General features: G+C 46.9%; 1 protein-coding gene and 1 non-coding gene across 2 annotated transcripts; both read left to right on the forward strand.

Annotated features, from left to right (window-relative positions):
- The first annotated feature begins 3,875 nt into the window (after positions 1–3,875).
- LOC147921126 (small nucleolar RNA R71) lies at positions 3,876–3,982 on the forward strand. The gene has a single exon (XR_015591830.1). It is a non-coding gene; the product is annotated as a small nucleolar RNA R71 (small nucleolar RNA).
- Positions 3,983–12,179: 8,197 nt separating this feature from the next.
- LOC147921127 (uncharacterized) lies at positions 12,180–12,773 on the forward strand. The gene has a single exon (XM_087501371.1). It carries the CDS (start codon positions 12,180–12,182, stop codon positions 12,771–12,773), a length of 594 nt encoding a protein of 197 aa, XP_087357497.1.
- The last annotated feature ends 3,843 nt before the right edge of the window (positions 12,774–16,616 follow it).

Here is a 16,616-nt window from a genome sequence, read left to right on the forward strand (position 1 = left end):
CACAAAGCGCATAAGACGACTGAATTCAGCATCATACGCACGTACCGTCATATCGCCTTGTACCAGGTTCAGGTACACACTTTCCATTCGGTCCCAAGTGTAACAACCTGATTCCCTGGTACGTACGTGGTACATGAGATGGTACTTACACGGTATATGAGATGGTACGTACGCGGTACATGAGATGGTACATACGCGGTACAAGAAATGGTACATACGCAGGTACATGGAAAGTACCGATAGCGGTACATGAGAAGTGCCGATAGCTGTACATGAGAAGTGCCGATAGCGGTACATGAGAAGTGCCGATAGTGGTACATGAGAAGTGCCGATAGCTGTACATGAGAAGTGCCGATAGCGGTACGGTAACCAGTGTTGAGAAGTACCGAATGTGGTATGTAAAGTGTCGATAGCGGTAAAAACCTCGGAACGAGAATAGGACAAATCATGGTCCGTAAAGGACAATGGCTGTGATTCGATAGCCGATAGATCCAGATGGAAACGGAGAGTTCGAGACTACCGAAGTAGTGAACAGATGTTTGAACTGAAGAAAAAGGGAGTTCGTGACCTACATTGTAGATGATGCAGGCATGTAAGTTTATGGATGAAAATGGGAGTGAAATTCCTAGTGATAGTGATAGTGATAGTGATAGTGATAGTGGGAGTGAAAGTCCTAGTGATAGTGATAGTGAGAGTGATAGTGAAGTAGACTATCCGGAAATGGTCGCATTAGTGAACGATGGATTGGGCCGATGGACAAGGATGGATCGGTTAGACTATGGGCTGATGGGAGGCCCGGGAACTCGGAAATCTTGCAAAGATTTAAGCCGACTCACGGGAAAGGAAACCTGAGAGAAATGGAAACTCACGGAAAAGGAAAAGTTGATCGGATAAGGATAGGTGCGAAAATTATGGGAAGTTAGGGGGTGATAAGGCTTATTGTTTTGAGGCAACTCGAGGTGGTTTAGTCGACCCTATAAAAGGAATAGAAACCCTTAGAGAAATTCTCTAGAATTCGCACAACATCCGAGAGGGCCGTGAAAGAGAGAGAGAGAGAGAAGAGTTCCATCGAAGCTTTAACCGAGAGATCCTAAGTCTAGATTGAGAGAAGAACGGTAAGTCTTCCCACACCTTGATCTGTCGATAGTTATGGGTTATACATTGCTGGTTAACGATGTAGATCTGTCCATGTAGAGGCGGGGATCAGTTTTGGGCATAGGAACCAAGAGATTAGCACCGCAGGTCAAAATCGAAGGTGAGTGTGTGACTGTGGCCGAGTTCCATGGTTGATTCTCTTGACCCGTGGTTTATTTAATCTTGTTCATTGCTTGTCTTGGTTAATGGTTAATGTGTTATATTGCAATATGAATGGTGGTTGGTCTAAACGACTTAGACAACTATCCTATGTGAATTGTTTGACTTGCATGACTTGATTGGAATATACTCTGTGTCGGATTGAGATTGTTGAACTTAACTTAGTGAGACGGGATGACCGCTCCACTAAGTAAACTTGTTTGCTTACGCCTCCTTTTATGGACGCAGGAAAAGAAAGGTCTGATGATCAGGACTTTAGTGGCTGACCAGCTTGTGTGACCGAGGCAAGGGAGGAAGAGGATGGTGGCTTTGGGTATTTTAATTATGGTTTTTATTTCTAAAGATTTCTATTGTTACCATGCATGGGATGGGAATGTTGTTAAGGATAAATTGAGCCTATGATTTAATGAATGAGTATTTTTAAGTTATTTCACCTGTTATACCTATTCGGTGTTGCACAATATTAAACGAACGAATAGAATTGCATAGGCCCTAAGAAACTTTTACTGTCCGATACGGACATGTACGGTATTTTAGGGTCAGGGTCTTACATTTGGTATTAGAGCACGGTTATAATTCTAGGACATGGTTGTGTAACGGGTGCATGGGTTATTATTACTAAAAAGCCATCCTTCCTTGCCAAGAACGTCTCACGGTAAGACTGGTCATGTTTAGATCATAGGGTGTGTGAGAAAACAGGTACAAACGGTTTAGGGAAGAGCCTACTGGAACTCTCAGGAACTTTTCATGAAGCGTTTTCTCTCTCAGTTACAAAGGGGGACGAAAATTGGAGATTAAACCCTAAAAATGTCGGCCACAACCTTTATAATCCCTAAATTGAAACAGCAATAAACCAAGAAATCTTGTAATCGAACTGAATTCCTGACCAAACTTGGTGTCGAGCGACACCCTTGCCACAATTCCACTTTTTGGTTCACGGGCATTACAGTTCTCCCCCACCAACATAGATTCGTCCTCGAATCTTGAACAACCATCAGCCATGGACTTCCATGCAACTGTCTGCACGGCCTGCACCTCTTCCGACTAATTTGTGAAGGTTACCTCCAGGTGATGAACTCGCGTTCCAAGCACTATTTGCTCTCGAATTTTGGACTTTCCTTTACTCATAAGTTTCAACCTTGCGTTTTTATTGGCTTCTCACCAAGCCTTAGCCTGCATGCCATTAGTATTGGCTCTTCATCGGGCCTAAGCCACATGCCATAAAATATAAGGGAAGTCCAATATTCTTTTCTTGGGTTTCCATCCTACAGTGCGCCTCTGGATCGTCATCCAAAGTCGATATACCAGCCACACTCTCAAGTCACAAAGTCTCTGTATATGACAATACTAGGAGAACAAAAGATTCCCCAAAGAGTCGTTAAGGACCAATTTTTCATAGAGCAAATAATTCTGAACACGTATGAGTCCTATCTCCTAACCAGGTTTCCCTCATGTAGCTTGCATAAAACATCACAATGTCCTACCAACCACATATCCTCTAATCACAATGTCATGACGACACAATGGTCATCAACATACCAAAATAGCCGCCACTAAGGCTAACAAATGTCCTATATAGGACCGCCACAAAGGCCAACAAATGTCTAAATAGACTGCCACCAATACCTAACAAATGTCTTAAACAAGACCGCAACCAATGCCAAGTAATTGTCCTAACAAGGACCGCTACCCAGACCACACATCCCGAAGGACCATCACAAAAACCACTCATCCCGAAGGACCGTCACAAATTAACATTATAATAGCAACATCTTTCATTTGTGCATCAAACATAGCTCTATACTTGTCCACTTCGCTCATAGGGTGGAGGCACAAATAGAGTCTCCTTGGCAATATCTTTACTCTTCTTGGGAGCTTCATCAATGGTCTTATCTTTCTTTGGTTCCTCAACCATTTTATCTTCCCTTTGTCAACCACAACCTTTTCAGCTTCTATGTCTTTACCACAATCTTTTTCTATCAACTCATCTTCATCTTCATTCTCAACCACTACCTCCCCTCCCTTAGGCTCAATGTACCTATTGATCTCTTGAGTAGGCTGAGTCTTACAACTTCTAAGTGTGACGGCATTAATATACTCTTTTGGGTTTGGTTCTGGTTTTCCCGGCAATGAACCCATTGGCCACTTTGTAGAAGAGGAAGATTTTCCATGGACCTGTGTTTGCAACCTCTCAATCTTAGCATTTAACACTCTATACACCTCATCAACCTTGGTGTGCATAGCTTTCATTTTTGAGTGGCCAACTCAATAGCACTTCTTCCTTGACCTTCTAGTAGTTGGCGAAGTAGAGCAAGAATCATCTTATCCATCTTGTCATTCAATGCCTTTGATCTCCTTGTCGTGCTACTCATTAATATCAGAATGATCCCTTGGAGTTATATCATAATCCTCCCAATAATTTCCATCACTTTGATCAAGATTCTCCACTAAGGTCATACCAACAACAACATAGGAAATCACCATTACTTGCTGTATCAACCAACATTCTTATCTTTGGGAGTACCCCTTTGTGTACTGTACTTAGAATAGATTCTTTAGAGAAACCATGATGAGAACATTGAATAATATAGCTCTTGAATCTCTCTCATGCTTCACTAAAACTCTCATTTCCCTTTTGAGCAAAGCTTGATATTTCATTTCTTAGCCTTTTGTTCTTGTAGGAGAGAAGAACTAGGATAGGAAAGCTCTCTTGCATTGATCCCAAGAGGTGACTCATCCCACTGGTAGGTTCTTCTCCAGAGTTCTAGCTCGGTCTCCAAGAGAAAATGGAAAGAGGCAGAGTTTGAATGCATCTTTAGAGATACAATTGATTTTGATTGTTCCGCACATCATATCAAACTGATCCAAGTGGTCAAGAGGGTCTTCCATAGGTAAGCCATGGAACTTTGAGCTTTGCACCATGTTGATAAGACTTGACTTGATCTTATAGTTATTGTTCTCAACAAGCGGTGCTCTAGTCCCCATGCAGTGCCCATGAATGTTCGGTTCATCAAAGGTGCCAGTGACTCTTGGTTGTCTTGGAGGATGGATATGAGCTTTTTCAACATTGGGCTGGTCATTTCCATTATGACCATCAACAGGAGGAGGGTTTTTCTCCATATCTTGTCATGCTAGCCAGCGATTCTCTCATTCAAAACGGCAAATGTCTTCAACACACTCAACTAAATTGGCTTAGCCTTGACTTCTCAAGTTCATACACCTTGCAAAAGAGAATCCAAAACACCAAAGCAAACCAAGTAAGTAATAATGTAAAGAAAATGTTTAGGCTCAAGCAAAGATTAAATCCTAATGGTGAAATCTATTGCAAATGGGCAACAATGCCAAATTGATGTAGTACTTATCTCTATTCATTTAATATCGAACCACAAATTTGCAAAGATTCAAACACTAAGAATACATAAATATCCTCAATCTAAACGTAACAAATGATTGTTTTATGAAACAACTTAACTAACAAGCTAGTTTAAAGAAAGCAAACAAAGCAAACTCAAAACAAAGCAAACACAAACTTAAAACTGCTTTTAATCAAGGTAAAACAAATGAACCTTGGGCAAGGTTAATAACTTGGTAGATGTAATGTTGCGATCCTGCATAGGATCGTAGGCCGTGACTTGGTCCGAGAATGGCAGGGAAGTCTCAGACAAGTCTAGTAGGAGCTGCTCATTAGCTCGGACAGTGGGAGAAACCGAGCCAAGTACGGGAATAGAGATCAGCCATCATGGACAGCTCTCAACTAGCTAGGGACAACATGACCAGCTCTCGACCAGCTACGTACAGTTTGACCAGCTGCCGACCAGCTGTTGTCCAGCTAGTGTCAGCTCGACCAGCTAGCGTCAGCAACCCAGCTGCCAGTCAGCTACCCGTAGCTCGGCCAGCTGCCAAGGAGCTCAACCCAGCTTGATGGATAGGTACCTTTTGGGGCCTAGACTTCGGCCAGCTGCCAAGGAGCTCAACCTACTTGATAGATAGGTACCTTTTGGGGCCTAGAATTCAGCCAGAACCCTATATATAGATGCATGGCCTTCATTCCAAACACACCATCGGAAACAGAAAACATAACAAAAACTCGAGAAAGAACGAGTACACAATAGAGAAGAAGGTTTCCAAGACTGAGAGTTCGGCGAGTAAGGTTGAGGGTCGGAGGTACGGTACAGTACCAACCTTATGGGTTTTGAGGGACAGGGTAGTTGCATCTACATAAGCATTTATAATGCTTCGGTTGGTCCTGTTGGTCGGAGGAAAGGGAAAAAAGTAAACGCGGCTCGGCGGTTGGACTGGGGATCTGTACAGATACCTCAATACACCGTCAAACTGATGCGCATGATAACTCTCTACCGGCCAACTACTGTACTGGGCGGATATTATAGCTTAGCGTGCATTGCATGACATTGTACGACCTAAGGGAAATGTTATTGATGGCTACTTGGATTTCAGTAACGGAGAGTGATCATGGAAAAGGAACTGCTTAGGCGCAAGACTCATGGCCGAGAAGATGAGTGGTGGTGTAAGGGTAGCTATGATCGATTATACAGCTTGTACTAGCTTATATGCAAACTCATAAGTTGTATCGAATCCTTTGATTATTTAATACAATATATGAGTGTTTGCTTTACTCTAATTTATATCTTATAGACACTACGTATTGAATCTCAGAATATGCGAATGAACTATATTAAAGAATGGACCATAGAATATGACTAAGTAGCAAGTAAAGGACGAGAGAACCTCACCGGCAGTAGAATGTTTGGGGTCGGGGTCTTTCAAGTTGGTATCAGAGCAGGCTTGGTTCTAGGACTGGTAGTGCGGGTTTTGGGTATCACCATTCATCGGCTTAATGGGATCTCGCGGTAGATGTTCTTACCGTTAGCGGTTTATTTAACTTAACCATGACTAAAATGCATGAGTTTTGCAGATGGGTAAGAGAACAAGGAAAAGAAGAAGAAGGACAAGGGGCTGGCCGATGAGACCATTGACGCCACAGAGACAGTAGTCAACGCGGGGGCAGGAAACATGGACGCCCAGAAACCAGCTGGACCTGTGGCTGGAGAGAAGCAACCTGATAATGATATTCTGGAAAGTAGTGGTGCCACCGATGTAAATGGGCAACCAAATGCAGTACCATCGTCCCAGGAACAATGGCATACGATGAAGGCAATGATGGCACAGTTGGACGTGCTCACAAAGGCCTTGGTACTGGATCCTGTGGTACTAGCGGTGCGTAGCAAGATTGTTACAGAGACCACTGAAGTAGTCATGAGGATTCTCCGACAAAGAGAAGGGACTACTTGGATGTGTTGGAGCATGTCTCTAGACTGAGGACAAATCATTTCCCAGGGAGTTCGGATTCAATCGGCTGACGAGTGGAGGAGTCGACTTGTGAGAAATTTTAATTCCACTCGCTACCCGGAGGAGTATCAAAATGACATTACCGTCCATTTCCTTGAAGAGGAAGCACATAACTGGTAGTTGACGGTTGAGAAACGGAAAGGTGGTCAAGTCCTAACCTTTGCGGACTTTGAGGCGGAATTCAAAAGGAAATTGTTTCCAGCGGAGGCATGGGACCGACTGGAAAGTGCGTACCTAAACCTGGTACAAGGGGATATGACGGTGCGTGCATATTATGTTGAATTTAGCCGCTTTAGGCGCTATGTTGGAAAGGATATCGAGGATGAGAAAGCACAAGTCCGTCCTTTTATCCAAGGACTAAGGGTGGCAATCTGCAACCATTGCTTGACCGGTGTCTTTAACACGGTCGTTGAATTGGTGGAAAGGGAAGCAATGATCGAAGTTGGTATGGAGGAAGAGAAACAACTTAGGCACGAGAGGGTTTCTTTGCGTTCGACCCACCCAGCCAAAACCACGGACAGGAAGAGAAAATTGCATAAGGTGGACAACGCAAGGTCCGACGCTAAGTATGGAGAGTGTAGGAATTGCGGAAAGCACCATAGTGGTTCTTGCTGGAAGGCTGTAGGTGCATGTGGTTGCTGCTGGAGCAAGGATCATGCGATCCAGAACTGTCTAAGGTTGGAAAATGGCGATGGGCCAGGGACTTGCTATATGTGCGGAAAAGAGGGACATTTTAGGAGGGAATGTCCGAAGCTTGACGTGTGAAGACTGACCCACCAACGTGGGTTCCGTGGCGAGGATTCTTTACCGCCACCACCAAAGAGACAGGCTGTCGCACCATGCGTGTACGAGCTGTCTGAGGAAACTGCTGCTGGGGATTTCAGGGCAATTACTGGTATGTTACGAGAACCTTTCTAAGTTCAGTTCTTGCATTACATAGCATCATAATGCATGTGAAAGGGGGATATGGATACTTAGCATTCTAGAGGAATTCGTAGGGACCTTAAGTTTAGGTGGTGTGGAAACGCACACCTTGTTTGATTGGGGGCGACACATTGTTTGGTGAGCCCTGAAATGATAGGGAAGGTGGGTTCAGTAAGGTACCAAACACTAGATATGGAATGGTCCGAGCAGCCAGCGGGCAGGCAATGTACCCGTCCGGTATGGTTCGGGGAATCTTGGTTATCGTCAATGGTGTTGATATGCCTACTTATCTGATCATTGTTCCACTCATGAAACACGATGTTATCTTGGGGATGGACTGGTTTGGAAAGTACAAGGCTCACATTGATTGTCATCGAGGGCGAGTAAACTTTGAAAGGAAAGAAGGAACATTGAGATTCCAAGGAATAAGATCAACTTCAGGAAGTTTGGTTATCTCGGCAATCCAAGCGGAAACGATGCTGGAGAAAGGATGTAAGGCGTACTTAGCCTCAATAATAACAACATAAGTTGGGGAAAATGCGTAGTTGAAAGATATTCCGATAGAAAGTGAGTTTGCTGATGTGATTGAAGTGGTACGGGGAGTGCGGCCAGATAAGTCAGATCCATTTACCATCGAGCTAGAACCAGGTACGAACCCTATATCAAAAGTGCCTTACCAGATGGCACCAGCATAAATGGCGGAGTTAAAAAAAAAATTGGGACAATTGTTGGAGAAAGGGTTTATCAGACCAAGTAGTTCACCATGGGGTGCACCGGTCTTATTCGAAAAGAAAAAGGATGGTAGCTTCTGGCTATGCATTGATTACCAGGGGCTGAATAGGGTTACAGTGAAAAATAAGTACCCATTACCCCGGATAGATGTATTGTTGGATAATCTTCGAGGTACAAAGTGGTTCTCGAAGATAGACTTGGCCGCGGGGTTTCATCTAATTCCAATAGACCCAACGGACATTCAGAAAACGGCTTTTCAAACAAGGTACGACCACTTTTAGTTTGTGGTCTTGCCATTCGGATTGAAAAACGCACCAGCAGCCTTCTTTAAGATGATGAATGGTGTATTTCGAGAATTCTTAGACGAGTTTGTCATCATCTTCATTGATGACATAGTAGTTTATTCGAACGATTGGGAAACCCATCAGAATCACTTGAGGGCAGTCTTGGAGCGGTAAGAGAGCGTAAGCTTTTCACAAAGTTAAGAAAATGCTCGTTTTGGCAAAGGAGTGTTGGTTTCCTTGGACACATTGTCTCGGACAAGGAGTGTCTGGGATCCGGAAAATATCAAGTTGATAAAGGACTGGCCACGTCCATAGAACATCCTAGGGAACCACACCCTAGGGTAACCACCACAACTTACGGAAACCACATGAAAGACCTGTAACGCCCGCGATCCTGAATAGGATCGTAGGCCATGGCTTGGTCCAGGATGGAAGGGTGATCTCGGACAAGTCGGGGAAGAGCTACTCGTTAGCTCGGTCAAGGGGAGAAAACGAGCCAAGTATGGGACAAGTATTGGTCAGCTCCGGACAGCTTCGGGCCAGGTCCGGACAGCTCCGGGCCAGCTCCGGACAGCTCTCGGCCAGCTCTGGATAGCTTGAGGCCAGCTGCGGTCAGCTCGGCCAGCTAGTGTCAGCTCGTCCAGCTGCCAGGAAGCTCGACCCAGCTCGACCCAGCTCGACCAGCTGGACGACAGTGGACAGTTCACTGACCAGCTGGGAGCTCGGGACCGAAAGGGCACGGCCTAAAGGTCATGGCCGAACGGGTACGGCGAGCGTACATGAGCGAACAGGAGTGAATGAACGGATTCGTCCGAAGGGTGCCTTTTGGGGCCAAAACCGCGGCCCAGGACCCTATATAAAGGGGGCGATCCTCTCATTCTGAGGACACGTTCGGATACTGAAAAATACACCAAAAACTCGAGAGTACGAGTAAAGATCAGGAAGAAGGATCCGAGAAATAAAGAGTTCGGCGAGAAGGGTAATAAGGGTCGGAGGTACGGTACAGTACCGTCCATATAGGCTCTGGGAATTGGGGTAGTGCATCAAACATAAGCAAAAGGAATGCTTCGGTTGGTCCAGTTGGTCGGAGGAAAGGGGGTGCGGCTCGGTAGTGGATCGGGAACCGCCAGGTTCGCCGTGAACCAACCGAACTGATGCGCATGCTACCTCCCTACCGATCAGCGTACCCTCCGGGGTGTCCAAGTACGGACAATTCGGACGGAGAAAAGTAAACGCGGCTCGGCGGTTGGACAGGGATCGGTACAGACCCCCAGTACACCGTTCGAACTGATGCGCGGGATAACTCTCTACCGGCCGATCTCTGTACTGGACAGTTATTAGTACCTAGCGTGCATTGCATGACATGTACAGCGGGAAAGGGAATGTTATTGATGCCTACTTGGTTTCAGGAAAGGAGGGTGATCGCGGGAAAGGAAGTGCTTAGGCGCGGGACTCATGGCCGGGAAGATGAGTGGTGGTGTGAAGGGTAGATAGGATCGATTATACAACTTGTTCTAGCTTATTATGCAAACTCATAAGTTGTATCGAATCCTTTGATTACTTAACGAATATCGAATATTTATTACTCTAAGTATTATATCATAAGGATTATTTATGAATCACAGAATGTGCAAACGAACATTGTTTAAAGGAATGGGCCCTAAAATATGACTAAGTAGTGTAAAGCGACGGGAGAACCTCTCCGGCCATAGTTGGCCGGGGATGGGGTCTTTCAAGTTGGTATCAGAGCATGCTTGGTTCTAGGACCGGTAGTGCGGGTTTGGGGCATCACCACTCATCGGCTTCATGGGATCTCGCGGTAGTTGTTCTTACTGTTTGCGGTTTGTTAATTTAGCCGTGACTAATGCATAATTTTGCAGATGGGTAAGAGCAGCAAGGAAAAGAAAAGAAAAGGCAAGGAGGTGGCCGATGGGACCATGGACGCGGAGACTATGGTCGATGGGACCAAGGACGCGGAGACTATGGTCGATGCGGACGTAGGGAACACGGACACCCTGATTGCAGTCGGACCTGAGGCTGGAGAAAAACAACCGGATAATGATAAGCCGGAGAGTAGCGGAGCTACGGACGTGAATAGGCAACCGAATGTTGTACCATCGTCCCAGGAACAGTGGGAAACGATGAAGGCCATGATGGCACAGCTGGACGTGCTCACAAAGGCGTTGGTACCGGATCCTGTGGTACCAACGGTACGTAGCAAGATTGTTGCGGGGACCATTGGGGTAGGTCCTGGAGATTCTCCGAGAAAGAGAAAGGACTACCTTGATGCACTGGAGCATGTCACAAGGCTAAAGACAAAACATTTCTCGGGTAGTACGGACCCGATTGTGGCTGACGAGTGGAGGAGTCGACTCGTAAGAAATTTCAACTCCACTCGCTGCCCGGAGGAGTATCAAAAGGACATTGCTGTCCATTTCCTGGAAGAGGAAGCCCATGACTGGTGGGTATCAGTGGAGAAACGTACAGGTGGTCAAGTCCTAACCTATGCGGACTTCAAGATAGAATTCAACAAGAAATTCTTTCCCCCGGAGGCTTGGGATCGACTGGAAAGCAAGTACCTGAACCTGGTACAAGGGGAGATGACGGTACGCGCGTATGACGTTGAGTTCAGTCGCCTTAGGCGCTTTGTGGGAAAGGAAATTGAGGATGAGAAAGCACAAGTACGTCGCTTTATCCGTGGACTAAGGGTAGACATCCGCAACCATTGCGTGAACGGTGTCTTTAACTCGGTCGTGGAAGTGGTGGAAAGGGCGGCTATGATCGAAGCTGGGATAGAGGAAGAGAAACAGCTCAAACGCGAGAAAGTTTCTTCTCGTTCGACTCACCCAGCCAAAACCACCGACCGAAAGAGGAAGTGGGACAAGGTGGATAACGCAAGGTCTGAACCCAGGTATGGGGAGTGCAAGACTTACGAAAAGTACCACAGCGGTTCTTTCTGGAAGACCGTGGGTGCATGCGGACGCTGTGGAAGTAAGGACCATGAGATCCGAAACTGTCCAAGGATGGACAATGGCAATGGGCCAAGGACCTGCTACTTGTGCGGGAAGGAGGGACATTTTAAAAGGGAATGTCCAAAGCTTGATCAACGGGGAAACCGTGGCGAGGAATCTTTACCGCCACCACCAAAGAGACAGGCTGTTGCACCACGCGTGTATGAGCTGTCTGAGGAAACTGCCGATGGGAACTACAGGGCGATTACTGGTATGCAACGAGAACCCTTTCTAGTTCAATTCGTGCATTACATAGCATCATGGTGCATGTCTATGGGGATAAGGGTACTTAGCATTCTAGAGGAATGTGTAGGGACCTTAAGTATAGGAGGTGTGGAAACGCACACCTTGTTTGATTCGGGGGCCACACACTGTTTTGTGAGCCCAGAAATGATAGGAAAAGGTGGGTTCCAGAGAGAACCAAACACCGAATATGGAATGGTCCGAGCAGCCGGCGGGCAGGTGATGTTCCCGTACGGTGTAGTTTGGCATCTCGGTCATTGTCAATGGTGTGGATATGCCTACTGACCTAATCATTGTGCCACTCATGAAACATGATGTTATCTTGGGGATGGACTGGTTGGGAAAGTACAAGGCTCACCTTGACTGTCACCGAGGGAGAGTAAATTTTGAGGGAAAGGAAGGAACATTGAGATTCCAGGGAATAAGATCAACTTCGGGAAGTTTGATCATCTCAGCAATCCAGGCGGAAAGGATGCTGGAGAAAGGTTGTGAGGCGTACTTAGCCACAATCACAACAAAGGAAGTTGGGGAAAATAAGGAACTGGATGAGATTCCGGTAGCCAATGAATTTGCCAATGTGTTTGAAGCGGTACGGGGAGTGCCGCCGGATAGATCAGATCCGTTCACCATCGAGCTGGAACCGGGGACGACCCCTATATCTAAAGCGCCTTACCGGATGGCACCGGCAGAAATGGCGGAGTTAAAGAAACAATTGGAAGAATTGTTGGAAAAAGGGTTTATCAGACCAAGTAGTTCACCTTGGGGTGCACCGGTCTTGTTTGTGAAGAAAAAGGATGGTAGCTTTAGGCTATGTATTGATTACCGGGGGCTGAATAGGGTTACGGTGAAGAATAAGTACCCATTGCCCCGGATAGACGAGTTGTTGGATAACCTCTGAAGTGCAAAGTGGTTCTCAAAGATAGACTTGGCCTCGGGGTACCATCAAATTCCGATAGAGCCATCGGACATTCGGAAAACGGCTTTCCGGACGAGGTACGGCCACTTTGAGTTTGTGGTTATGCCGTTCGGATTGACCAATGCACCGGCAGCCTTCATGAAGATGATGAATGGTGTCTTCCGGGAATTCTTGGACGAGTTTGTAATCATTTTCATTGATGACATACTTGTCTACTCGAAGGATTGGGAGACTCATCAGAATCATTTAAGGGCAGTTTTGGTGCGGTTAAGGGAACAAAAGCTTTTCGCGAAATTAAGCAAATGCTCGTTTTGGCAAAAGAGTGTCGGGTTCCTTGGACACATTGTCTCGGACCAAGGAGTGTCCGTGGATCCGGAAAAGATCAAGTCGATAAAGGACTGGCCACGTCCGAGGAATGCCACCGAGATAAGGAGCTTTCTTGGGTTGGCGGGATATTACCGAAGATTCGTCAAAGGCTTTGCGGGTATGACTCAGCCAATGACGCGATTGACGGGGAAAGATACCAAGTTCCTATGGACGGAGGAATGCGAGAAAAGTTTCGCGGAGTTAAAGGCGATGCTCACAAGTGCTCCGGTACTGGTGTTGCCGGAAACGGACGAGCCGTACATAGTGTACACTAACGCCTCTATAACCGGGCTAGGTTGTGTGTTAATGCAAAGGGGCAGTGTAATCGCATATGCTTCAAGGCAACTGCGTAAGCACGAGAGGAATTACCCAACGCACGACTTAAAGATGGCCGCGGTGGTGTTCGCATTGAAGATTTGGCGTTCATATCTCTATGGAGCCAAGGTTCAAATCTTCACCGACCACAAGAGTCTGAAATACATATTCACCCAGCCAGAGTTAAATCTAAGGCAAAGACGGTGGATGGAGTTTGTCGCGGACTATGACTTGGATATTGCCTATCAACCGGGAAAGGCGAATCAAGTCGCCGATGCTTTGAGTAGGAGACGCTTCGATGTGGAAGTTGAGAAAAATCAGGAAGCATAGGTTAATATGCTGGGGACCTTGCATCTAAATGCATTGTCGGGAGAAGTGGAGCCATTGGGCTTAGGGGCAGCTGATCAAGCGGACCTACTTAGTAGAATTCGTTTGGCTCAGGAAAAGGACAAGGAACTAAAGGGTTGGGCGGAGAATAATAAGACTGAGTTCCAAACATCGAACAATGGAACCATTGTGGTGAATGGACGGGTGTGTGTGCCGCAAAGTAAGGAACTAAGGGACGAAATCCTAAGGGAAGCGCACCAGTCTAAGTTCTCAATCCACCCCGGTTCGACCAAGATGTATCGCGATCTGAAACGATACTATCACTGGAAGGGAATGAAAAGAGATGTGGCCGCGTGGGTTGCTAAGTGTAAAACCTGTCAACTCGTTAAGGCCGAGCATCAGGTACCGAGCGGTTTGGTCCAAAGTCTACCCATGCCGGAATGGAAATGGGATCATGTGACCATGGACTTCGTGACTGGGTTGCCTATGAGCAAGTGGAAACACGATGCAGTCTGGGTAGTGGTTGACAGATTGACCAAATCTGCACACTTCATCGCAATCGCGGAAACGGATGGGGCCGAAGTGATCGCGGCCAGGTACATGGAAGAGATTGTCCGGCTTCACGGGGTACCGGTGAGCATTGTCTCAGACCGTGATACACGGTTTACCTCGCTATTCTGGAAAGCTTTTCAAAAGGCCCTGGGAACAAGGGTGAACTTGAGTACAGCGTACCACCCACAGACGGACGGGCAATCCGAAAGAACAATTCAGACGCTTGAGGATATGTTGCGAGCATGCGTACTGGATTGGGGTGGAGGCTGGGAAAGTTACTTGAACTTGGTGGAATTCGCATACAACAATAGCTACCAAGCTAGTATCGGAATGTCACCTTATGAAGCACTATATGGCCGAGCATGTCGAACGCCTTTGTGCTGGACGCCGGTTGGGGAACGGACGTTATTCGGACCCGGGATTGTGGACGAAACGGCCGACAAGCTAAGGTTCTTAAAAATCAAGTTGAAAGAAGCCCAAAACCGACAGAAAAGTTATGGGGACAAGCGTCGGAAACAGTTGGAGTTTGAAGTGGGTGACTTGGTGTACCTTAAGGCCATGACCTATAAGGGAAAAGGGCGTTTCACTAAGAGGAAAAAGTTGAGCCCAAGGTACGTTGGTCCGTACAAGGTACTTGAACGGGTAGGTACGGTGGCGTACAAGCTGGAGTTACCACCAAAGTTAGACGCTTTCCACAAGGTGTTCCATGTATCTCAACTTCGGAAATGCCTAAGAGAAGAGGATGAAGTGGTCGAAGATGTTCCGGCCGAGTTGCAAGAGAACTTGACCGTGGAAGCGACACCTATTCGGATCATTGATCGAATGGTAAAGGAAATGCGCAGGAAGAAGATGAACATGGTAAAAATCTTGTGGAACTGCAGCGGACGGGAAGAAGCTACTTGGGAAACTGAAAACAAGATGAAGGCCGATTTTCCTAAGTGGTTCAAGGAGATGAGTGAAGATCAACTTGATCCGGATTCGGGGACGAATCCCCTTCAAGGGGGGGAGACTTGTAACGCCCGCGATCCTGAATAGGATCGTAGGCCATGGCTTGGTCCGGGATGGAAGGGTGATCTCGGACAAGTCGGGGAAGAGCTACTCGTTAGCTCGGTCAAGGGGAGAAAACGAGCCAAGTATGGGACAAGTATTGGTCAGCTCCGGACAGCTTCGGGCCAGGTCCGGACAGCTCCGGGCCAGCTCCGGACAGCTCTCGGCCAGCTCTGGATAGCTTGAGGCCAGCTGCGGTCAGCTCGGCCAGCTAGTGTCAGCTCGTCCAGCTGCCAGGAAGCTCGACCCAGCTCGACCCAGCTCGACCAGCTGGACGACAGTGGACAGTTCACTGACCAGCTGGGAGCTCGGGACCGAAAGGGCACGGCCTAAAGGTCATGGCCGAACGGGTACGGCGAGCGTACATGAGCGAACAGGAGTGAATGAACGGATTCGTCCGAAGGGTGCCTTTTGGGGCCAAAACCGCGGCCCAGGACCCTATATAAAGGGGGCGATCCTCTCATTCTGAGGACACGTTCGGATACTGAAAAATACACCAAAAACTCGAGAGTACGAGTAAAGATCAGGAAGAAGGATCCGAGAAATAAAGAGTTCGGCGAGAAGGGTAATAAGGGTCGGAGGTACGGTACAGTACCGTCCATATAGGCTCTGGGAATTGGGGTAGTGCATCAAACATAAGCATAAGGAATGCTTCGGTTGGTCCAGTTGGTCGGAGGAAAGGGGGTGCGGCTCGGTAGTGGATCGGGAACCGCCAGGTTCGCCGTGAACCAACCGAACTGATGCGCATGCTACCTCCCTACCGATCAGCGTACCCTCCGGGGTGTCCAAGTACGGACAATTCGGGCGGAGAAAAGTAAACGCGGCTCGGCGGTTGGACAGGGATCGGTACAGACCCCCAGTACACCGTTCGAACTGATGCGCAGGATAACTCTCTACCGGCCGATCTCTGTACTGGACAGTTATTAGTACCTAGCGTGCATTGCATGACATGTACAGCGGGAAAGGGAATGTTATTGATGCCTACTTGGTTTCAGGAAAGGAGGGTGATCGCGGGAAAGGAAGTGCTTAGGCGCGGGACTCATGGCCGGGAAGATGAGTGGTGGTGTGAAGGGTAGATAGGATCGATTATACAACTTGTTCTAGCTTATTATGCAAACTCATAAGTTGTATCGAATCCTTTGATTACTTAACGAATATCGAATATTTATTACTCTAAGTATTATATCATAAGGATTATTTATGAATCACAGAATGTGC

Source organism: Camelina sativa, chromosome 19, assembly GCF_030686135.1.
Source record: "Camelina sativa cultivar CO46 ecotype springtype chromosome 19, ASM3068613v1".
NCBI classification, from domain to species: domain Eukaryota; kingdom Viridiplantae; phylum Streptophyta; class Magnoliopsida; order Brassicales; family Brassicaceae; genus Camelina; species Camelina sativa.